Source organism: Artibeus jamaicensis, unplaced genomic scaffold (genome assembly GCF_021234435.1).
Source record: "Artibeus jamaicensis isolate MK-2021 breed Jamaican fruit bat unplaced genomic scaffold, CSHL_Jam_final contig_3126, whole genome shotgun sequence".
NCBI lineage: Eukaryota > Metazoa > Chordata > Mammalia > Chiroptera > Phyllostomidae > Artibeus > Artibeus jamaicensis.
The window spans coordinates 6,038,129-6,064,002 of NW_026521723.1; the positions used below are offsets into that span (position 1 = coordinate 6,038,129).

The 25,874-nt window shown below is 40.2% G+C and overlaps 1 protein-coding gene across 13 annotated transcripts in view; it reads right to left on the reverse strand.

Annotated features, from left to right (window-relative positions):
• The window catches only part of CD47 (CD47 molecule), a 51,888-nt gene that overhangs the window by 11,170 nt on the left and 14,844 nt on the right, over window positions 1-25,874 (reverse strand). For all 13 annotated transcript variants that reach the window (XR_008391130.1, XR_008391129.1, XR_008391128.1 and 10 more), the window contains exons 3-6: window positions 17,078-17,167; window positions 2,411-2,518; window positions 1,195-1,287; window positions 61-159 (exon numbers count right to left, since the gene is read on the reverse strand). Coding sequence is in view for 10 of the 13 variants with exons in the window: in XM_053663039.1 (XP_053519014.1) it covers window positions 61-159; window positions 1,195-1,287; window positions 2,411-2,518; window positions 17,078-17,167 (390 nt within the window). In the remaining 3 variants the exon portion in view is untranslated. The remainder of the gene's footprint in view (window positions 1-60; window positions 160-1,194; window positions 1,288-2,410; window positions 2,519-17,077; window positions 17,168-25,874) is intronic.

A 25,874-nucleotide genomic window follows, 5' to 3' on the forward strand; every position in this document is an offset into this window, starting at 1 on the left:
GTCCAAGAGAAAGTCCTGGTAAGAAGAGAAATTGGGACCAGAGAAGAATGTGACCCTTACCTGAGACACAAAGGCTTAGTCCAACCACAGAGAGCACAAAGCCCAGCAGCTGAATGACCAGTATGGCAATGCTGAAGGAGGACAGCCCAACAGCTGGACCTTTGAGGAAAAAGCATGTTGAGAGTGTTTAAGAAGCAATCACTTCGACTTGTATTTTGTACAAACAAGGCTAGTATTGTATGACCAAAGACCGACTCTAGAGTTCCTTGTCAGGTGGTACATGCTTTCCCAGTGATCTAAACCGTAACATTCTACCCCAGTAGTCAGCTCCAGATTCTCACACTCGGCAGCCTTTTATTTGTGCAGTGAGCTGAGCTAGACTGACAGTTTCCACCTAGAATCTTAGAACAAGGCTGCTGTTACCGCACTTGTGCACTTTATGTGAATGGCTATTATGCAGGGCTTTCCCACACGCCCACAAAACTGCCCTGTTGGAGAACCATTATGCAGGCATGTCATTGTGAACACCACAGCCTCTGTATCGGGTCTAGATCTGTGTTTTTATAACAAATTAATACCTTTCAATGTACAGCAACCCAGAGAGAGACTCTAAGACCAAGAGTCGAATGTGCAAATAGAAAAAAGTAGACTCTTTGATTGTAACAAAAATATTCAGTGATTCACTCCCCAAATGTAGTGAAAATGGTACCAATTATAGGTTGGATATTACATATATTCCTTTAAAACTACAATGTTAAGATTTTCCAATAACTAAAAAATATGTACTTTTTTCACTCTATCATTTGTAACTAACTCTATTTTGTAGAACTACTTTTTTAAAAGTGAGGCTTAGCAAAAGAAGAGAATGGGAATGTTTACTATCTACAACTTCAGAAAACTGAGATAAGAATAGGAAGATAGTCATTTAGAAATCATATAGCACAATTTTTAAAAATCAATTGATGTGTATTAAATATATCTATTAAAATCACTTTTTACAATATAATTAAATACCTTGAAAACCTAATATAACCTTAAAATTAATCCATATGGGGAAAATTTCACTACAAATAGCCAAGGAGATAAACCAACTTTCACTGTGTTATAAAAAACCATACAAGAATATTTTAATCAAAAATGCCATTTTTAAATGAAAAAGGTAGGCCCAATCATGCAAAAACGACAAATACTTACTTATCATAAACACAGAGTACTGAAGTAATATTAATATCACTGTAGGAACCACAATTAAACCAAGTCCACTGGCTTTCTTTGTTGAATATTCACCTATTAATAAATACAAATAGTATTTAAAATATTTTAATACATACTTCCTACTTAATTTATTAAATTTATTTATAATAATACTACTCTTGTAAACTATAAAATGTTGAAGAATATGTGCTTCCCCCCAAAGTTCACACAAAATAAGTGACTACTGTTTTATTTAAAACCAAACTTAAGATAGCTAAATGTCGACATCTACGTCTCAACATGCCAAAACCTGGAGTTGGCTTTGCTTCCTTCTTAACTACCTTGGAGCCTGTCTTACCAATCCCTTAATCTGCTGTATTTAGTATGTCCCAAAGTCAAAATAGTTATTCTTTCTAACTGCCTCCTGAATTCCTCTCCTTCCTCCCCATATTCTCACTAACTCCAGCTGCAAACAAAGCTGCCAAATTTATGCTCCTAAACATTACACCCATACAGTATTCTGCCCAAAAAACAACGGCTTTCCTCAGTCTACACATTAAGTCCCAGCCTATCTTTGCTGTTCTTCCATGTGCTGCAGACCCTCACGCCCCACCCTCCAAACGCAAATGTAGCTTCAGGTGGATTTGTTTCCCACATTTATTCCCATATCCATGTCTCGGCCAGTGAAGTTTGCCTCGGTAGTGGGTCGAACGATGACCATAAAAACATGTCTACCTCTTAATCCCCAGAGTCTGTGAATATTAATTTATACAGCCAAAGAGGAAGTATTCCATTATATGGCAAAGGATACAAATAAATTTAGGATCTTGAAAGAAGCTTATCCTGGACTAACTGCGTGGGCCCTAAACCCAGTAAGTATCTTTGAAAGAAAGAGGCAGGAGGAGATTTAACACAGGGAATTGGAGTTATGTTGCCACAAACCAAGGAGCTGCAAAGACTGCCAGCAAACCTCAGAAACTAGAAGAAGCAAGGAATGGATTCTCCCCTGGAGTCTTGGGAGGGAGTATACCCATGATGATATCTTTATTTCAGACCTAAGGTCCTCAAAACTGAGGCATTTCTTCTTGTTTTAAGACACCCAATTTGTGGTGATTTGTTATAGCAGCCTTAGAAAACTAATATTTCATCCCCCACCCCCGGCAATGCTCTCAACCTCATTGATCCTGACTTCCCTCCCAGTAACCGTACAGCTTACCTGGGACCAAAAGAATGGCTCCAACGACGACAAATGCAGTGAGCGCTATTCCAGCAATAAATAAAAAAATGGACTTCTCCCTCGAAACACTGGAACTATATTTAAGTGCTTAAAAAAAACAAAAACAAAAACAAGAAGAATTCCATGAACTAAATCTCAGAAGTGAAGGCATTTCTGTAACTTACAAAGTACAGCAACGAACTGACCACTTCCTATAAGTGAACAGCCCTTGAGAAACAACCTCTTCACATCACACCGAGCCACCTCCAGTTTTTTTCTTAAGAAGTCAATGGCTAACAGTCATGACAGTATAAATACAGATGCTGAATCTGTAGGTGCCACTTTTATCCCCGTATACTTTATAGATAAGTCATGTACCTTACATTAGGCTTTCCCAGTTCACATTTAGGGCCAGGTAGGTCTGTGTGGGGGAAGGGGGTTGCTCTGTACACAGAGAATGTTTCGTAGCATCCCCATCCCTACAAACTACATGCCAGGAGCACCCGCCGCCGCCCCCTCACCAGGTTGTATCAGTCAACAGTGTCTCCGTCTAGTGTGAAATGTCCCATGAGGAGTGAAACTGCCTCAGGTTGACAACTGGTATAAATAATGCTCATCGAAACAATTGACTAACTAGTAATACCGAGAAAAAGAAAACCTTGTTCTAGCTCATATAAAATTAGTAAAGCATCTGGAAATCTAGATATTTTCTTTTTAAAAAGTAGAATACACATTGGACAAATCACACACTCTAGAAATCCTCAGGGGAGAAAATGCTTACATTGTTCAATTAAAATATTTTCTTAAAACTATACTATAAGTACTCAACAGGATTCATTATACATGTTACTGATTTTGGTGCTAGCTCTACTGTCAAGAATCTGGTACCTTCCTGAAAGAACAATGTAATGGATAAGCCTAATAATATTATTTCTTTTATTATATCTTCACTTTTTGGGGTTTCGTTTTGGTTAATATTAAAATTAATTCTTTACAAAGAAAGTTGTTGAAAGTAACCTAAAAGCAGACTGAGTAACAGAGAAACAGTGCATATCTGAATTCCGTTTGGTTCCATCCAGGTTACTAGTCAGTATCCTGAGGGGGCAAAATTTTTTAAATGTTATATTTAGCATTAAATTTGTTCCACTAAAATGACAGATCAAATACAGTATGAACAACGAACAACCCCTTAAATGACCATGCCAGTATCTATTTGAAAGGTAGTATAACCTAGGGTTATATGATAACCTGGGGTAAAGTACTTGAGGTGTAATATAGGCATCTGAAGATTTTCAAAAATCACTTCCTCCTCATACGTTAGATTGTAAACCTCAACTTGATTCTCTTTAGGGAGAAGATGGAGAACTAATCAATCATCAGTCCTGAAAATGAGTAACCGGAATTCAGATTCATCAGAAAAGGAATAAAAACCATACGGCAAGTTCCCCAAGCTTTCGTTTTATCCATGCAGGCTGGGAACTTACCCCTCAGCTACATAAGCCACCACTATGACTCAGTTGCGCCCCTGCCTTCTTCTGGGGCACAGATTTTCACTGACTCCCTATTTTCTAGGCTCAAACACTAATGAGGATAAAATTCAGTGTATAGGTTACAAAAGGCACAAACATAGAAAATAAACTTTCTCTAGACATACGTGAGCTTTTCCATTTAATTCAATGCATATTGTTATCTAAACATAGCTTGAAAATTCTACAAAAGGGTTATAAAATAGGAGCTGTTTCAAATGCCCCTTACAATTAATCAAACATTCAAAAATTACTCTTCTGAGTTTAACTGAATACATAAAAGAGCTACTAAGATTAAGCAGCAAGAATTCACCTTTAGAGTACATTAGAAGTTCATGCAAAAAGGCTGACATACCATTCTTAATAAAAATAAGAGTTTGACGCTTATATAAAATTCAACCCTCTTGAGGCTTAGAAGAGTTAAAGGAAAAAAAACTACTACCAAGAATAGCAACAAAAATAAAAGACCATAAAATACTATGATTGACAGTGTTTTACCATAGAATGACCTTTTCAAAAGCTTTGCATATAAATATTGGAGGTAGCTTTAGTTTCTAATAATTGGTTCAACCACTATTTATTTTCCAGGCTACCTGCAACTCTCCCTTAAATTAAGCAACCATTTCTATTTATTGAGTTTTGAGAGAGGTGAGGAAGGGGAAGGAGGGAGGGAGAGAGAGAAACATGGACTTTGTTGTTCCACTTATTTATGCATTCATTGGTAACTTCTCATATGTGCCCTGTAGCGCCGGCCAGGGCTTAGACAACCATTCCTAACAAATATATTAGTGAGATCCATTTACGTAAACACAGGAATGAAAGAGTATCTATCTCCATGTTTCCTTTAGTGAATCTTTTTAAAAAAGGGTTTTTTTTTTTGTTCATTTTCTTTGCTCACAATGGCCACATTTTGGCACATTCCACAGCAAGTGGGGAGACAGTATTTTGCACCCAGTTGTCAATTTTTTCATTGTAGCAAAAGGGCTTGGAATCTAGTATAGATGCTATAGAACTCAATAATCGTGAGGATCTGTTTTTGTGTGTATGATCTTTTCTTGTCCTTTAATAAATAGATTTATCCTTATTTATCAAATCTATAAAAATTTAAATATAAACAAAGGAAATACATTTAAGTAACTCTACAAACACTTAGCATTAAGATAAAGATAAATTAATGTGCTGCTATGAACATTGGGGGGCATAGGTTCTTTTGGATTGGTGTTTCAGGGTTCTTACGATACAATCCTAGCAGTAGAATTGCTGGGTCAAAAGGCAGGTCGATTTTTAGTTTTCTTAGAAAATTCCATACTGTTTTCCATATGGTTGTACCAGTCTGCAATCCCACCAACAGTGAACTAGGGTCCCCTTTTCCCCACAAAACCTCTCCAACATTTGTTGTTTGTTGCTTTGTTTATGAAGGCCAGTCTGACCGGTGTAAAGTGGTATCTCACTGTGGTTTTAATTTGCATCTCTCTGATAGCTAATGATACTGAGCATCTTTTCATATGTCTCTGGACCTTCTGTATATCCTCCTTGGAGAAGTGTCTGTTCAAGTCCTTTGCCCATTTTTAAATTGGGTTGCTTGTTTTCTTAGAGTGGAGTCGTGTAAGTTCTTTGTATATTTTGGAGATTAAACCTTTGTCTGAGGTATCATTGGCAAATATGTTTTCCCATATAGTTGGCTCTCTTTTTATTTTAATACTGTTTTCTTTAGTCATGCAGAAGCTTTTTATTTTGATGAGATCCCATTTGTTTATTCTTTCCTTTATGTCCCTTGCTCTAGGGGACATATCAGTAAAAATGTTGCTGCATGAAATATCTGAGATTTTCCTGCCAATGTTCTCCTCTAGGACTTTAATGCCCATCAGTAAATGAATGGATTCAAAAACTATGGTATATATACACAATGAATTCTATGCAGTGGAAAGAAAGAAGGAGCTCCTACCCTTTGCAACAGCATGGATGGAACTGGAAAGCATTATGCTGAGTGAAATAAGCCAGGCAGTGAAAGACAAATACCATATGATCTCACCTTTAACAGGAACCTAAACAACAAAACAAACAAGCAAGCAAAATATAACCAAAGACACTGAAATACAGAACAGGCAGACAAGGACCAGAGGGGAGAGGAGAGAGAATTTCAGGGGAAAGGGGGAAGGATTCACAGGAACAAGTATAAAGGACACATGGACAAAAACTAACAGGGGTGGAAATGGGAGGGAGGTGGGGAGCACTGGTGGGGGGATGGGCTGGGATAGGAGTAAAAGACAGAAAACTGTACTTGAACAATAATAAAAATATATTTTAAAAAAGATAATTTAATGTATTCTTAACAGCAGGCTCTTATCAAACTTCCTCATATGATTTTCTAGCTAGTTGGTAAGGCAATCTATGTATTATAATTTAAAAAGTCTGCATGCTTTAAAAGATTCCCCTCAGCTAAAAGTACTGAAATCTATATGCAACATCAAATATTAGAAAGAAGAGTATTTACACTTTTTAAATACTTTTTAAGCACCAGTTGAGCTTTAGAACAGAATTCAGAGGGAGGTACAGAGAACTCCCATGCCCTCCCTGCCGCTATAACCATGTCCGTCCCCCATTACCAACATCACTCACCAGAACGGCACAGTTTTCACCATGAACCTATACCGACACATCATGATCGCCCAAAGTCCACAGTGTGCCTTAAGTGCTGTACATCCTACGGGTTTGGACAAATGTAAAATGACATACGTCCATCACTACGGTATCACACAGAGGGTTTTCACTGCCGTAAAAACCCTCTGTGCTCTGCCCACGCATCTCACCCTGTGCCCCACTGCTAGCAACAACCCGTCTTTTCCTCGTTTCCACACGTTTGGCTTTTCCAGAACGTCTTCTAGTTGGAATCATAGAGCATGTAGCCTGTTCAGATCGGCTTCTTTCACTTAGTCATATGCAGTTAAGGTTTCTCCATGTATTTTCATGCTTGATAGTTCATTTCTCTCTATCTGGATGTATCACAGTGCACTTATCCACTTTACCTACTGAGAAACGTCTCGGTTGCTTCCACGTTTTGGCACTCATCTATAAGGTGCTATAAATATCCATGTGCAGATTTCTCTGTGGACATAAGTTTCAACTCCATTTGGATAAATACCAAGGAGCACGATGGCTGGATCATCGTACAAAATAGTATATGTGATTTTGTGACGAACTGCCGAACTGTGTTTCAGTGTAGCTATAGCATTCTGCATTCCCACCAGCAATGAGTGAGGGGTTCCTTCTGCACCACATCCCCGCTAGCACGTGGTATTTTAGTTACATTTTTAAACCTTATGACCAGAACTTATAACCTTAGTACTACCTGACACAGGCATACCAAAAATAGTGGGAGGCAATATTATATTTCTGTCAAGAAATTCGGAATTTGAAAGTTTCCCCTCTTATATCACCTATAAGACATTGGATACCATCTATAAATCTAGCCAGCTACTTTTAGAAATGAGCTAGGTAGCTTCATTTGTTTGCTCTAGAAATAGGTACTGTGTAGCTACAATGTAGCTGGCCCTTTCCTTAGTCCATCTCAACCAAGTCAAGATACAAGTAGATTACTTTATTCAAGAATTGACTGAGCACCTACTATGTGATAATTAACTATTCTAAGTGCTGCCTCAAGACCCTTATGTTCTAATGTGTGAGTAAGTAAGTATGTGTGTTTGGGGCAGGGGAGGAATGAGGGATGGGAAGTGTTTCTCCCAGATCTTCCTCTTCAGTTAAATAAAAAAGCATGGGTCTATTCTAGCCTCAGAAAGCCCCATTACGTAATTCATTCATGTGAATGAAGAAATGCCAGGTCCCTCTAGTCACCTGAAGAAACAGCTTGTGTTAAAAATAGATACTCCAGTAAAGTTTTCTCCTTTCCTGGTCACTGAGATAAAGCACATGTAAGATAGAATGCAGGTTGTGGTTAATGGAGCAATTGGAGGTCGATGTGGAGATCAAATAATATCTGTCATCTTAGTTTTCATAATACTCTGAAGACCGAATGTCACAAGTTCATATAGGCCCACACGGACCATAGCTCTGATATGCATGAATTTCAGTCACCATGATGTAGTTAAATAATACAAGTTCTCTAAAATTACAGTTCAGATTTCAGTACCATAATATATTGAGTCATTGCCTAAAGTTCAAACTTCACTGCCATCTGTTTAGTCCACAAATCACAACATAAATAACAGATGTGTATCATGATCAGTGACCAATCATGTCGCTTTTCCCCAAGACTGTTGGGGACTGGTCACTGTACATCTATTATTCACCACATGCACAGACAGCAAAGCATATGCCGTGTTAGCTCCCATTTCCCGGTGATAAACCACTCTGACATTTACAATGGATAATCCAAAGAGGAAACGGGGCAATAAAGATGAAAGAGCAAAGAAACGAGAAGTGACGATGCTGGAAGTGAAACTCGAATAGCACGTAAATGACATTGCAGAAGAAAGAGCTGACCGTGGGAATGTCAATGCCACTGCTATTTCAGAGACTATATACGCAGCCAGAGAGACTTCACAAAAGTAAACATATTGGCATAAATTAGGACAGTCTCTGTGACACAGAAAATAAGATGTCCCGGAAGAAGTGACTCTGGCAAAAAACTTCACATGAAAGGAACTCTTAGAGGTCATTCATGACACTGAAAATGCACAGGCTAAACCCCTGGAACCCGAGCTGAACTTGGAGGGAGGGTGACAATTCACCAAAGCACAGAAAAGATGCTTGTTCTCCACAAGTTTTATGACAAGAAAGCAAGCGTGTTAAAACCACTTTCACTTTCAATGTCTACTAAATAGTAGGGTTATTTTTTATTTTCGAATACAGTTATTACTGACAGAGTTTTCTAACAATTTTTTCCAATACCAACTGACATACAATGTTCTATTCGTTTCAGGTGTACAGTAAGAGAGTTTTTAATGTTTTGACAAAAAGTTCCAGAGGTCATAGAGCAATAGTCATTTTTCATACTTATTACTAGCTTGCTCCACAGAGTTTCAGCTTCCATGGTCATGCGTCTAGTCTCACAGGTCTGCATAAGGCGAAGACTCCTTACAGCAAAAGTTCCAAGAAGGGAAAAGCAAACCTAGACACACCTATCTCAAAGAATTTCAAACTGTTAGCCAGTTCTTGACATGGAGTTGAACCATAATCTTGTAGGAACAAGAAGTCATGGTAAGCAGCACTTGAAATCTTTTATCAAACATCTAAATAGTGAAAGTGCCTGTCGTATTACCAAAGAATGAGGACGAACCACCCTAAAAATCAACCAGGAGCTCCATGTCAGTGGAGTGGGAAACTGTGAGTAAGGACAAAACCAAGTGCCTGAAATGCATTACTACTTGAAATTCGTTACCTCACTTAAAGCTCAGCATGTGATTCCAGTAATCTCTGAGCTGTTTGCTAAGGCTAAGATTCTGCTTAAAAGTCCTTAAGTTCAGCTAAAGGCAAAGGCATTTAGGGACATCTTCCTGCAAGTGAACTTTGTCTTCAAAAGGTATCTGAGAGCCCTTGGCTTGGCTTCAGGAGTTCAGAAGTCTTCTCGGGCTCCTTCCTCAGCAGGAGCAGTGGTCTCCTCAGATCAGTCCAAGATACTGTCCTGGTACACAGACACTCTTTCTCTTCAAAGTGAAGGCATAACCTGCTGTCTTTACTGAATGTTTAGCCTATGGAAGGTCCACCAAAAGATGGACACGCAGAGCTAGAAAAACCCACTGACAGAAACCCCCTGTGGTCAAGTACAGACCATAAATGGTAATCACAAGTTAAGAAGAACTAGAAATCTACAAAGTGGAAGCCACAAGAGTCAGAATTACTATTTATACTTTATAGCACAGGTGGCAAACACAAGGCCCGTGGGCTGAATGCGGCCCTCCACCTTGTTCTATCTGACTCAGCACCTTGTTTCTGCCTGGCGGCAGCGCCGACCTCTTCCTTAACTGTTAAGGAGGAGTGACATTTACACAGTCCTAAAGTTACATTCAGCCCTTTGAAGGCAACCTCGAGGCTGATGTGGCCCCTGTGAAAACGAGTTTGCACCCCTGCTTTATACCATATTCTAAAAAGTGTACAACCAGAGCTCTAGTGAGGATGGTAGATAGGTAAATGTGGTACTCACATCCTCCCACAACCACATCAAAACTACAACTAAAGTACAGGACAGCATTGTTGAGAACTGTCTAAGACCTAGCTAAACAGAAGTTTTACAACTAAGGATACAGAGACAAAGCCCCATGAGACGGGTAGGAGGGGCAGCCATGGGCAATGAGCTAGTCCCACTCCCATGTGTGGCCGATAAAAGGGACAGCTTGGCTGCAGAGGTCACCCCTGAGAGGCGAGGGGCCCCAGTCCCACACCTGGCCCCCAAGCCCCGGGTTCCAGTGCCAGGAAGGGGAGTCCCCATACTTGGGCTGTGGCCGAGGCTGTGGAAACCAGCAGGGGTTGTGGCTGAGGGAGATCAATGACTCAGGGAGTCCCAGGCAGTTCCTCTTAAAGGGCCCACACATGGACTCACTGGCTCTGGGCTCCAGTGCGGAGGCTGCAGCTTGAAAGGGACAAAAGGGACATACAGGGAGGCTTCAGGGGCAAGGGCTGAAGGGCCAGTTTTCTCCCAGACAGAAGTACTGACAGAGATCACTGTTCCTTTGCTGAGACCTTCCCACATCCAAGTCTCCATCAAACTGGCTCACACTGTCAGTTCCACCCTGATGATTCCCTGTGACACCGCCCCACCCAACAAACTGCCTGTCTTAGCTCAGATTTTCCTAAAATCTCGCAGAGCTTCACAAACCCCAAACAAGCAGCACCTGGCCTCAGCATGCCCCATCCCTCTTGCTAACTGGCCTCAGGCCTGGCACTAGGGGGAGCTAGGCTTGGTCTGCAGCTTGGCCTCCTTCAGGCATCTCTGGCCCAGCACAAGTAGCAGCCATCTGCAGATCACTGTGTAGCTCATGCCCAGTGGCTCCAGGCAGGGCACGGGCAGAAGGCGATCTTGGCCTGCACTTGCAGGGAGGGCCCAAACCCAGTGGCCAGCCTCAGACCGTGCCAGAGAACCACCTAACCACCTCCACCAGAGACACGCTCAAAGGGCGGACTCATCGGACACCAGAGCCTACAGAAGTTAAGTCCCGGTCTGTGGGGTTTGCCCCTGAACAGCAGATCCTCCACTGTGCTGGCAGCCAGCCCTCGCAGCCAGCTGGCTTGAGGGTAAGTCCTCCTACTGACGTGCCAACAGCAGTCAGGGCTCAACTACAACAGGAGGGCTCAACTACAACAGGAGGGCTCAACTACAACAGGAGGGCTCAACTACAACAGGAGGGCGCACAAAGCCCGCATGGGGCACACACACCTGGGGGACCAAGCTCGGGTGACTGGGGAGGCTGCACCCCTGGGCCCTATAGGACGCCTGCTACATTAGGTCACACTATGACCACCAAGTGACATAGCAGCTCTACATAATACACGGAAAGTTTGTTGCATAATACACAGAAAGGAGCCAAAATGAGAAGACAAAGAAACATGTCCACATTGAAGAAGCAGAACAAAATTCCAGAAAAGTACTAAAAATAACAGAGACAAGCAATTTTGCAAATGTGGAGTTCAAAACACTGGTTATAAGGATGCTCAATGATTTCAGTGAGAACTTCAACAGAGAGGAAACAAAAAAATGGAGACAGAAAGCATAAAGAACCGGTCAGAAATGCAAACTACATTATAGGAAATTAACAGAGCAGACAAAGCCAAGGATCAAATTGGTGATTTGGAAGATAAGAAAGTAGAAAACACTTAATTGGAACAATAGAAAGAAAATAAATCCCCCCAAAGCAAGGACAGTGTAAGGGCTCTGGGACAACTTCAATCACACTAACGTTTGCATCATGGGAGTGCCAGAAGGAAAAAAAGAGAGAGCAAGGGATTGAAAACCTATCTGAAAAAATAATGATAAAAACATTCCTTAACCTGGTGTAGGAAACAGACATACAAGTCCAGGAAATGCAGAGATTCCAAACAAGATGAGCCCAAAGAGGCCCGCACCAAGATATGTCATAACTAAAATGCCAAAGGTTAAAAACAAAGAGATAATCTTAAAGCAGAAAGACAAAAGCAGTTAGTTACCTGCAAGGAAGTTCCCGTAACTGTCAACTGATTTCTCAACAGAAATTTAGCAGGCCAGAAGGGATTGGCATGAAATATTCAAACTGATGAGAAGCAAGGACCCACAACCAACATCACTCTAACAAGTAAAGCTGTCATTTAGAATTGAAGGCTAGACAAGAAAAAGCTAAAGGAGTTCATCACCAGCAAACCTTATTGAAAATGTTACAGTCTTCTTCAAAAAGAAAAAAAATGTGAACAATAAAGTGGCAATAAATACATATCTATTAATAATCACTTTAAATACAAATGGATTAAATGCTCCAATCAAAACACATATAGTGTCTGAATGGATAACAAAATAAGACTCTTACATATGCTGTCTACAAGAGACTCACTTCAGACCTGAAAGGCACACACAGACTGAAAGTAAAGGGATGGAAAAAGATATTTCATGAAAATGAAAAAAGCTGAGGTAGCAATACTTAAACACCAGACAAAATAGACTTTAAAATAGGAGCTATCACAAGAGACTAAGAAAGGCCCAGCAATTTCATTTTGGGGTATTTATGAGGAGAAACCCAACACAGTAAATCTAAAAGACACACGCACCATATATTCATTGCAGCATTATTTACAATTGCCAAGATATAAAAGCAATCTAAGTGGCCATCAATGGATGAATGGATAAAGAAGTGGTACTTACATACAATGGAATATGATTCAGCCATAAAAAAAAAAAATGAAATCTTGCATCAGCAGCCACATGGATGGACTAGAGGGTATTGTGCTGAGTGAAATAAGTCAGAGGAAGACAAATGCCAGATGATTTCACTTATACGTAGAATCTATAAGTGAACCAAAATGGGTGAACTAGCAGAACAGAAATATCCTCACAGATAAAGAGAACATTATGATGGCTGCCAGATGGCAGGGGCTTGGGGGGATGGGTAAAAAAGGATTAAGCAGTACAAACTGGTAGTTACAAAATAATCAGGGAGATACAATCTGGTAGTTAGAAAATAGTCAGGGAGACACAAAGCACAGCACAGGGAAGGTAGTCGAGAGTACTCTATGTGCGTGTCACATGGATCCTAGATTTATTGTGATCACTTTTTAGTGACAAAAGTCTGATCACTATATTGCACACCAGAAAGCAATATGATACTGTATATCAACTGTAACTGAAAAAATTTTAAAATATTTAAGAAAGAAAAAGTGTGCAATCTCTAGATTATAAACATAGCTGCTAATCCACCTGCAGTTGGTAATGATCATGATAATATCAAAATCCCAATAAAGACAATCAATGGAGAAGTAATAAAAGGTGAGACAAATTTAGTAAAACGTTTATTTTTTATGTGGATTAATATCTCTGTGACTAAAAATTTAAAATAAAAATGGTACTATTTTATGTTAGTACATTAAACAAAAGTATATAATTAAGCAGCAAACAGAAAACCGGACTCTCCCGCTGGTTGAACCTCTGGGCCATAAACAGGAGACCTCTCACCAAGGGTCCCGCACCACTCCCCCAAAATGGTAGATTTAGATCTGTGTCTATCCCAAAGATGTGACAGATGACAGAACGTGCATGCTTACTTGTCCCCTGCACAGAAATATGAGTGCTACAAAGCCAGGGAGAACATGCATCTCATGTCCACATCACGTACATATAGTCCTCCGCCTAGCAATCAGCGGGCACATCTTGTCAATAGACTTTGTTGAATAAATAAACAAAGCAGGTTCATGTTCTACTCTATCAATAACAGTTTCACTTGGTCTGTGTACCAAATATAGGTTCACTCTTTGCGGAAAAATACAGTCTCAAAATAATCTCACAATAAGTTCAGGACAGGGATGCAGTACAGAGTAGTGGTAAATAACACTAGATCAAATCCCAGCATTGCCCAGAAACTGGGTAATTGTGAGCAAACAGCCCAGCCTACACATGCCCCTCTTTCTTCTATAAAATAGGATGTATAACAATAGTACCCGCACCCGTACAGTTCCCAGGAAATGTGAATGTGACTTCAGATGGACAGTACTCTGCATAGTGCCTGTCACTCAGCACAAGAGCTCCACAAAGGGTCGGGTGCTATTTTTATAAACACCTTTAAATGTGAATCCAGGCTGAGTGAATGAAATATGTAGGTGCCTTCCATACACGCACGCACCACCCCCCACAGTTGTTTGTTCTTAGATGAGCTAAATAAAATACCGCCACCAAAATATTTAGGTCCATAAGCACATTCTTTAAAATATGAAAAGTACAGTAAGTATAAAAAAGAACATTCACCTCACTAACACAAAAATGAAAATTAAAACAAGATCTTTATCACCCAGCAAATCAGCAAAGATTTTAGGACAATGACGTCAGGATTGTGAGGTGAAAGGCAGGTAGGTGGTCTCCCTGCTATAGTAACTGATACGCTGGCATTTCCCACCTTACGTATCTTTAGCAGAGTTACTTTCAGAGTATCAAAAAAACTGGAAACAATGTTTAATATCCATCAAGATAAGAGTTACGTAAATTACAGTGCATCAGTGAAAGTAAAGCACAGGCAGCTATAAAAAGATTTCTGAAAACATGGTGGGGGATCAGGATGTACATAAGCTATATGACTCTGTTTATGGTTTCTCTCTTTTTTTTTTTTTACAAGAAAGGTAACAAAAATACATAGAAAAATACAAAAAGGAAGCAGAAAATTCACTAGACTAAACCTCTAGTTTATTTTTAGGTTGTGGGATTCTAGACTATTTTTGTTTTTTTCTCCTATAACTTCCCATATTGCATAAGGTATTCTAAAGTGATATGTATTACTTTTTAAAGTCAGCAAAAAAAATTGTAAATCTTATTTTGTCAAAACATGGCTGCCAGGAACAGACTCACTCACTGTTCCACTATCACGGTACCAATGAGGATGTCCTGATCAACAAACTATAATCAACCCGACTGCAACAAATCACACTCTTTGAAATAACTTCATGATCTTAAGAAAAGGCATTTTTTTTTTACCAAAATTATATGATATAAGCCTTAGCGTCTGGTCTGCCAATAGGGTTCAAGGCTTCCCTAATGTCAGTGAAAACTGACGAGGCCTTGATCCTGTACCAATCATTTACTTGATATAAAAGGCTTCTTAAAATTCTAAGAAAATTTCTGCAGCAATTCTAGACACCCTTTCAAAGTGAGAGAAGTGAAATGTCCTGACAGTTGTCACTATGAGCCCTTTCCTTTTTTTTTTGCCTTTTAGACAAAAATTGAGAACAGCTTTGAAATCATTTTCAGAGTGTTGTACACTGAGAAGAGCCTTTAATATATATAACCAGTCATCTCCCTTTCCGTTGTTATATAATCATTTTAGATATGCATACCTTAAACTTCTGAGTAAAAGTAAAATTCATGAAATATACAACAGGCCAATCCACTATAATAGTTTACTAGTTTTCACTTTTTTTAAAAGTTGCAGGATGAAATAGATAAATGAAATCAGCACTGTCTACTCTTTGCCTTGCGTAAGTGCTGATTGACCTTCAATGACTATTTCAGTGCACTATTGGGAGACAAGGAATGACTCTTACATGTTAAAAGTTTAAAAGTTTAGACTGTCGCCTCAAAACTTCACTAATTTTGTAGATCTCCCTTCTCACACTGGTATGCAAATACAGTTGACCCTTGAATACACAGGGGTTAAGAGAACCCACACCCCCACCCCACACAGTCAAAAATCCCCAAGTAACTTTAAACTCCCCCCAAACTTAACTACTAATAGCCTATTGTTGACCAGAAGCCTTACCAATAAAATTAACAGTTGGTTAACACATATTGTATTTTGTATGTTGTGCATATTATATAGTGTATTCTCACAATAAAGTAAGCTAGAGAATAAAATATGTTATTAAGAAAATCATAAGAAAAATATACTTAAGGTATTTACTGGGGAAAAAATCCACACAAAAGTGGATCTGCACAGTCTACAAACCCTGTGTTGTTTATGGGCCAAGTGCGTGGTTGAGTACAGTCCTCAACCAGAATGCACATTCCTGTTTACTCGGCAGTGACAACTCTACAGCGTTGATGCTAATCTTTTGCAGCACGAGGAGCTGCCCTGAGTTCGTTCACATGGCTATTCAGCAAAACACAAGCAAAGAACAGAACCCTCCTGTGGCTACTTCCTAGAAGCTGAGGAATTGCACAGTAAGCCTGACAAATATGGTTCCAACTCAGCTTTTCCAAGGATGAACACACGTAGAAAGAGAAGCTCAAACTGGAAAATAAACTGGGAAGTCTTCATGTTCAGAAGTGAAAAATCCTATCTTAACACAGGGGCTGTTTTAATTAAACCATGAAACTGAGAAGCAAGAACACAAAAAAAAAATCACAATTAATATATACTATTAAGTCCTGCCAATCTATGGTCAACAATATATTTTATTATGGAGATAGAAAATAAAGATAATTGATTAAAGCTAATGTAGGCTGTGACCATTGCCTCCCCAAACAAAATAATGTATGTGTAAGTGCTCAGTAAACATTAAAATCAGCATGTGTTTTAGATATGTTATTATTAGGATTCCCACTATTTTTTAAAGATTTTATTTATTTTTAGAGAGAGGGGAAGGGAGGAAGGAGAGGGAGAGAATCATCAATGTGTGTTTGCCTCTCATGCACCCCCCACTGGGGACCTGGCCTGCAACCCAGGCATGTGTCCTGACTGGGAATCGAACCAGCTGCCCTTTGGTTCTCAGTCCAGCACTCAATCCACTGACTCACACCAGCCAGGGCCCCACTATTCTTTAAAAAAAAAAAACTTCTTAAAAACTGCAGCAAATTATAGAGGACAATATACACTTCAAGGAGAATATTAAGACTGTATATTCTTATTTATAACATTATCACACTTCCCGATATGATTTAAATAGAATATTTCACTAATATTGCCTCCTAGAAATGACAATTTTATCACTAAAACATAAATGAAAAGGAGAAACAAGTACTTACTCACAATACCAAACTGTCCCCAGAAGAGAAGCACAGCCAACATTGGGAAAATAATGATAAGAATATTTTCATTTGTAGAAAACCATGAAACTGAGAAGCAAGAACACAAAAAAATCACAATTAATACATACTATAGTAACTTTTAAGTTCTGCCAAGCAATGGTCAACAACATATTTTATTATGGAGATGGGAAATAAAGATACTTAATTAAAACTGTGACCTTAAACAAGTACATAACTAATTACACATAATTTACTTACATAACAGATATTTATGAAACTAAAAATACCGGTTAGTTGTTTCCCACAACATTCTCCCTAAACTGGGACTTACATAGGAGGCAGCACGCCACAGGCCCGGAGCCCAAGGCTCTGCAGCCACTCCTCCCGGGTCTGAGACCCGGCTCTCACTTACAACCCCTGTGACCTTGGACGGTCTTACCACCTCTCTGTTCTTCGGTGGTTATGCCAGTACAATACAGCACCTACACCTTGAAGGATTGTTGTGACTGTTAACAAAATTAAGATATGAAAAGGGCTTAAAACAAAACTTGGCACGAAGAATTTACCTTAAAGAAAAGTTAAGTCTTCCTGTAAAGACTGACCCAGGGAAGGGAAGTGAGGAAGTTGTACAACTGGGTACCCACCCCCATTACCACAATCTAAGACCCACACAGAGGTGGGCCCTGTGGACCCGAGCTTTTCTGAAACTTACTCTGGAACAGAAGGTGTACTCACAAGTAATTAGGCTTAAACTGACTGTTTACATACATACAAAGTAATATGAAGAGCTTTAGGTGTTAAGGAAGACTCTATTAATTGGGTCGCAAGTTACCTAAACAGTGAAAATATAGCCACCCATTCTATATAAAGAAAATTGTGATACTAACACTTTAAATGCAATTTGTTGGGAACTTTTAAGACCATATTTCTATCTGTGAAATTTATCCTGTAACAGCAAAGCCAAGTAAACTCACCGAAAGCATTTCAAAGTCGGCCTGTCTGGGAGACCCTGCTGTGTGAAGAACACTTCCGAATCCTGCACCACACAAGGGTGTGGCTCTGAAATTAACCCTTTCAAATCCTCTCCTATATCAGGGTACATGTAAGGATCCTTGTGGGCTTTTAAACCATAATGCTAGCTATGCATTTCTTGCGTTAAGCTCATAATGTTAAACTCTGGTAAGTGTTCACAATAATCCCCAGAACATAAAAATACTCTAAATTCTTATCTTTGAGATACTAGCCTTCCAGAATCTAGCATTCTGCACTGTGCACAGCAGAGACTCAGTAGGTTTGCTGTTCATGGTGGCAATCATCGTAAGAGAGTTTAGTGAGTGAAGAGAAGACAGGTGTAGGGTTTTGAGTTTTTGTTTGTTTTTTTTTTTCCTTAATGCTCCAATGGTTGCAGAAATGGTTTTCAGGTACTCTGAGTCGATACCACCTTAATTTCCAATTGAATTACTGAACATCTCCCTATGCCAAAGAAAAACCATTTCAATTCAGCCTAAAATCCTACAGGAAAAATACCTTTGTGAATTATCCTTAGGTTTTCACATGCCTGAAAAACTTGGTAAAAGCTCTATGTTCTAATGGCTATTCTTAATCAACTTATTTTTCTCTACCCACTTTCTCTATTATTTTGTTTTGAGTTAGGAACATTAACTTCTCAAATCCTTACAATTATGTCTTAAAGATTTTATGTACTTATTTTCAGAGAGAGGGGAAGGGATGGAGAAAGAGAGGGAAAGAAACATCAATTGGTTATATTGACCGGCTGCCATGTTATATTACACTGAGCCATGCTGGTCGGGGTCAATTATAGGAGGAATTATTAACCTCTGCTTATCACTGGGAAAACTGAGGCACAGTGAATTAAGGATGATAATTTTGTATGTCCAAAACTGTATCCAAAACTGACTCTTGACATCCCTCTCCCCACCCCTGTATTAAACCTTCCCTCCTGGTTTTCACCATATCAGCAGTGGTAACTCCACTTCTCCGACTGCTCAGAACAAAAATCTTGGAGCCACCCCTGGCTCCTTGGCTCCTCCAACACCCCACCTCTGTTCCCACAGTCAATCCTCTGGGCTCTCCCTTCAAAATGCAGCCGGTATCTGATCTCTTGTTCAAGGTGAGCTGACAAAGAAATGGTCTTTCCCTGGCCTCCCTATACAACAGAACAATCCTCAACAACCTCAGGATCTAAATATTAGTGAAAATGAGAGGTGTGTTTGACCCTGGTGGGACCACTCATTTTGCACTTGTTACACATTTATTGAAAGCCCACCATGGGTAGGATACTCTTCTAAGTATTTGAGCTGTAGCAGTGAACAAGGAAGGTGGGGTGATGAGCTTGAGGAACATGAGCCGCAGATGAACAGAACCTTGTGGGGTGGTGAGGAAAGGCCTCTGGGGAGAGGAACTAGGTCTGAGCCTTGGATGGAAGGAGCCTGCCATGTGGAAAAAGGGAAGAAGAGACTAAAAAAAAACAGCAATGGAGCAATCCAACGTGGCTACGAGTGAGTGATACAGACGGGACAAAAAGAGTTTGTTGGGGCAAGATCATGTTGGGTCTTAACAGTTTGTTAAGATAGTTTGTATTTTATTCTAAGAGCAATGACAAGTGACTGGAAAGCCTCAAACAGGGAAGAAAAAGTGACCCGACTGATTTAAAGCCTTCTTTGGAAGCCGTGTGAAACAGGACCCATCAGAAAGTCACCGCAGCAGTCGGGTGCTGGGGCGTGGCCCACACAAGCACCCCTGCCTTCGGCTGTACTCGTCTCACTCCCAGGTAAACAGGGGATCACTCCAGAGAAAGGTGACCAGAATGGGGGCCCTGGAACCATGAGCAATGGCGGACAGAACTGGGGATTCCCACCTTGGAGAAGAATAAACTTGGGGGAGAAACACTGTAGGCTTCCTAGTGAGTTAGAAATTGCAAGACTGCAAACCTTAGCCTGACGTACAGGAGAACTGGAACTGCCTGATGATAGGAAGTTAGGGTCTCATCATGACAAGCAATTAGGGAAAAATTGTGAATGACCAATCAGCTGGGGTATGATAGAAGTAATTCCTGGATTAGATGGCAAGATAGACTACATAACTACTAATGACTCAAAGCCTCTGTGCAGAAATAGTAAGTGTAACAGATATTTCAGCGACATAAGAAGGTGGGATTATAGAATACAAAATATTATTGTCTAAGTAAATCTTACATGAAGCTTATCAGAATCACCTGGGGGTATTCAAGCTTCACATACTCTCCCCTCTCAGCTCCCACCCTAAGATTTTAATAAGTTCCCTCGAGTAAGGGTATGTCCAGGGGGGTCGGGCAGGGGGTGGCAGGTGTTGTCCATGGTTCTCAGTTTAAAATCCCTGCTGCAGACCTTGCTGTAATTCACACAAATGGGCTCCCTCCTCTCACCAACATGAATGTGTTACCTCTCTTTAATTTGTTAAGGTGGGAAGAGTTCGAGGATCACTGAATTGGACGTTCAAGAACCAAATGAGAGGATGGGGAGAAACCCAATGTTTTCTATAAAACCACTTATGTGCCCATTACGCTATTGATTTGGTATGGTGGTACTGTCAGGTGGCTTTACCTCTTGTTCCCCAAAGGGGAGAAGGAGACAAAATACTTCTCCAAGGTCCCCTTCAGCTCTAAACTCCTATGGCACTAAGAAAATAAATCAACTTACAATGGGACTAAGAACAGTATCCAATATTTGTCCACCTCAAGATTAAGAAGGACAAACCAAGGCTGCCAGCGCTCCCACTCCACCTAAGCGGGGCGGACGCAGACTGTGCCTGCGCCTCTGCCCCCACTCCTGGCCAGGCAGGGCAGCTCCCAGGAAGAGACCCTTCGTATCAGTGAAAGAGCCAGGAAGTAGTATTCAAAGAGTGTGGTATATGCATGACTGTCTAATTTCGGCTCCCAAGCCTAAGTATTATAAAACCCAGTACTTTATTTTTCTTATCACTGTATAACGCAAAAAACTAGAGATCACCCCAATCAATTAAGTGTGCCTCTCCTTCAAATACATATGGCATACCTCGTTTAACTATGCTTCACTTATTATACTTCACTGATGCTATGTTTTTCTAAGGCAAAACCCTCCACCAGCATAAAGATTACAGCTTGCTTTATCACGATGCTCGCTTTATTGGGGTGGTGAAGAACCAAACCCTCAACCCGGCCAAGGCACACCGGTACGTGGCGCACCTCCACAAACACAGAGAACACCAGTTCCCACAAAAGAAGATCGCAATAAAACTTATAACACTAAAATTCAAGCCAAAGTCTTACTTGATGTTTTAGGATTGTGATGGCTTTAAAAAATATTTTATTTGTTCATTTTTAGAGCGAGGGGAAGGGAAAGAGAAAGAGAGGCAGACAAACATCAACATGTGGTTGCCTCTCACAGGGCCCTCGGTCCTATGGCCACAAGGAACTGAATTCTGCCACAGTCATGTAAGCTTAGAACAGGACCCCGACCTCCATACAAGAACACAGCCTGGCCCATGCCTGGATTTTAGAGCCCAGTCATACCTCAATCGGAACTGCGACCTCCAAATCTGTGAGCTAATAAATGGTTACTGCATTAAGCTGCTTTTTTTGTGGTTATTTGTTATGCAGCTAGAAAACTACTATAAGGATCTTGAGATGCCTTCGGGTCAACATTATGAACATAGTATATACCATGTTGTGAAAACAGAAGCAGCAACTGTGCTGTACTTGAACTGACCTTTGTAAACAAAATCCTAATAGCTTGCTTGGACAAAATGTAAAATCTTAAACTTCTAAGCTTCTGTATCACTAATAATTTAAATATAGACATTAGTAACAAATTTTATAACTAATATTTACATTTAGTATTTGATTGTTAACAAGGTGTTTGAATGGAAACTATACACCATGGTTAAAAAATACTGGGTTTTGAAGACAGATCTACACTAAAATCCTGACCACGACTCTGACTTTGAACAACCCTAAATCTCTCTTCTGTTGAATGGTAAGACCTATATCTATCTCCTCGAGTTGCTGAGATCATAGGATGCAATATACGTGAAGTATGTGGCATCTGCTCAGATCAATGTTAGGTTACTTCACTGTTCTTATTTGTACTGTTACCACTTCATTGAAAGCTTTAGTCCCCACTAAATTCAAATTCAAAGAGCCTAGTACAGTGCCTGGCCCATAGTAGATACTCAATAAATCTTTGTTGATGTATGAGTAAGTGAGAGAGAGAGAAAGAGAAAGAGAGAGAAGGAAGGAAGGAAAAGGAAAAGAAGGAGGAGGAGGAGGAGGATGAAGGGGAAGAGGAAGGGAAAAGGGAAGGAAGATGGGAGATTTGTTGTTCTACTCACTGGTTCATTTTTGTATGTGCACTGATTAGGGATCAAACCAGCAACCTTGGTGTATTGGGGAGGATGTTCTAACCAATTGAGCTACTAGGCCAGAACTCAATAATAAATCTTTTTAAAGTAAGAAAGAGATTAATATATTTACATCTCAAACAATTCTTTAATGAAGACCATATCCTCATTCTACAGATAGACCTGGCTGGTGTAGCTCAGTGGATTGAGCACGGGCCTGTGAACCAGACAACCGTGGTTCAATTCCCAGCCAGGGCACATACCTGGGTTGCAGCCCAGTTCCCTACAGACCAGTTCCCAGCAGGGGATGCATGAAAGGCAACCATACATTGATGTTTCTCTCACTCTCTCCTTTTCTTCCCCTCTAAGATAAATAAATAAAATCTAAAAAAACAAAAAACAAACAAAACTTTGCCTCATTGATAATATTTCCACAGAGTCAGTCCTGTGCTTCCCAACAGGGAACAAAGAATGGCCACCATTAATCTACATTCTATTAAGCTGAATTCTCCATTAAGCAATTTCTAGTTCTCATCTATGCCAATCTTTGCAAAACACACAACACAGTAAAAATGGATTCTATTGCTTAATCCCCAAAGTTCAAAGGATGGGAAAGCAAATGTATCACAATAAATTTGCAAAAGCCCGGCTTCAATTAACCTTTTTTGTGCAGAGGAGTTTCATTTTTTTTTCCAGTCAAAAATGGTACAAAACAGTGACAACACTAGATGCTGGCATGGATGTGGGGGAGTTAGATCACTCATACGTTGCTGATGGGAATGAAAAAATGGAATAATCACTCTGGGATACGTTTGGCAGTTTCTTTAAAAACTAAGCCTACAGTTACATACAGCCCAGTGTTTGTATTTCTGCACATTTACCCAGGGAAATGAGGACTATGTCCACATAAAAACTCATATGTTTATAGCAATTTCATTATAATAGCCAAAAACAAGAGGGAACAATGAAAATGCCCCACAGCAGGTAGACGGTTACACAAGCTGTGACATCTCCATACCATGGAGTACTACTCAGTGCACGGGGTGGGGACTGGGGGTGGGAGAGGAGACAAAGACCTGATACATGATGCCACAGCATGGATGGATCTCAAGGGCACCGGGCTGAGGGAAAAAAAGCCGATCTCAAAAGGTTACATACGCCCTGGCTGGTGTAGCTCAGTGCATTGAGTGTGAGCTGTGAACTGAAGGTCACCAGTTCGATGACCAGTCAGGACACATGCCTGGGTTGCAGGCCAGGTCCCCAGTAGGGGGCATGTGAGTGGCAACCACACAGTGATGTTTCTCTCCCACTCTTTCTCCCTCCCTTCCCCTCTCTCTAAAAATAAATAAATAAAACCTTATAAAAAAGGTTACATACTTTTACGTAACATTTTTGGAATGACAAAAGTATAGACATGGCAAACAAATGGAGGAACTGACTATAAAGCAGTTGCATAAGGGAGATTTTTGGGTCGATGAAATATTCGGATTGTGGTGGTAATCATGTAGTGTATACATGGTATCTCTTTGTACTTGCTGGCTGTGACATTTAACTACCTTTATACAAAATGTAAACATTGGGGGAAGCTAGGTAAAGAGCACAAAGCACCTCTCTTCTATCTTTGAAACTTTCTGTGACTGTATTAGTTATTTTAAAAAAAATAGAAATGGGTGTAAAGCCAAATGTCACAGTCCTTTGATATAATTTTTTTACATTCCCTACAACAAAACCACACCTTCTCATTTTAATGGCCGCAACAGTAAGCATAGTTCATATTTTTATAGAGTACTTTGAAAACAAAGATGAAACAATCACACATAAAATTATAAACTTTGTCTTTATCTCAGATATTGTTACTACTTTCCCATCCATCTTCTAGCCTTTCAAGTCTCTTGAGTTTACCAGTTTTCCTCTCAGTGACCTATACTAGCTTCTCAAATTGCCACTCCCATTTATTTATTTTTTCATTCCTATGAAACTGTACATTCCCCTCAGAAAAATTTCAACTAGATATTAGGTTATATAATTCTAGTCTCTCACAGTGCATATGACTCAATGATTTGACCCCTCCTAAAAAGCTTACTTTAAAAAAAATGTAACTCAACTTAATATCAAAGTAATGAGACTTCCGGCCAAGATGGAGGCGTTTGGGCCATATTTTTTGTCTTGACACACCTGTTACATAGTGAGGGGCAGAGCCTTAGGTGTTCACCGGGAGGGCTAACCCACGTTGCTGCACTGTGACAACGTGTGTGGGGCAGGGGTCCGAGAAGGAACGATGGGGCTTGCCACTTGCTCCACTCTCTGCCAGACTTCAATCACTTCCCCTGCTTCCCACAAGCAAATTGGGCCCTTCTGGTGCTGATCCCCGGGTAGGTGGGTTTGCATATGTTCTAGGACCCTCTAGGTCTCTCCAATGAACTCTCCAGTGAGGCTGGGAGTTTCTCCAGCACCTCAACCCCCACAGGTGTTTTCAATCAGTGGATTAAGGCTTTATTGCCCCGTGCCAGAGCTCTGGGTTGTGTGATCTCTCTTGCTCCCCACTTATTCCTCCTGGTTTATCTGCGAGTGATTGTGGGACCACCCGCTTCACCAGCCGCCACCTTGCTGCAAGTCCTCTCTGCCGCAGCTGCCCCACTCTACCCCGCCTACGGGTCTGGGTGAATACATCTTTAACTCCTTGGTTGTCGGACTTCCATACAGTTCAATTTTCTATCAGTTCTGGTTGTTTTTTGTTTTTAAATTGTTGTTGTCCTTCTTTTGGTTGTGCAAGGAGGCAATGTGTTTACCAAACAAAAGAACAGATTGAAGCTCCAGAAAAAATACAACTAAGTGATGAAGAGATAGCCAACCTATCAGATACACAGTTCAAAGCACTGGTGATCAGGATGCTCACAAAATTGGTTCAATTTGGTAGCAAATTAGATGACAAAATGAAGGCTATGCTAAGTGAAATAAAGGAAAATCTACAGGGAACCAATAGTGATGGGAAGGAAACTGGGACTCAAATCAATGGAGTGAACCAGAAGGAAGAAAGAAACAATCAAACAGAAAAGAAGGAAGAAACAAGAATTCAAAAAAATGAGGAGAGGCTTAGGAACCTCCAAGATATCTCTAAACATTCCAACATCTGAATTATAGGGGTACCAGAAGGAGAAGAGGAAGAGCAACAAGTGGAAACATTATTTGAACAGATAATAAAGGAGAACTGGTAAAGGAAATAGAGTTCCAGAAAGTCCAGGAAGCTCAGAGAGTCCCAAGGAAGATGGACCCAAGGAGTATCACACCAAGGCACATCATAATTACATTACCCAAGATTAAAAATAAGGAGAGAATCTTAGAAGCAGTAAGAAAAAAGAAGAGAGTTACCTACAAAGGAGTTCCCATCAGACTGTCAGCTGATTTCTCAAAAGACACG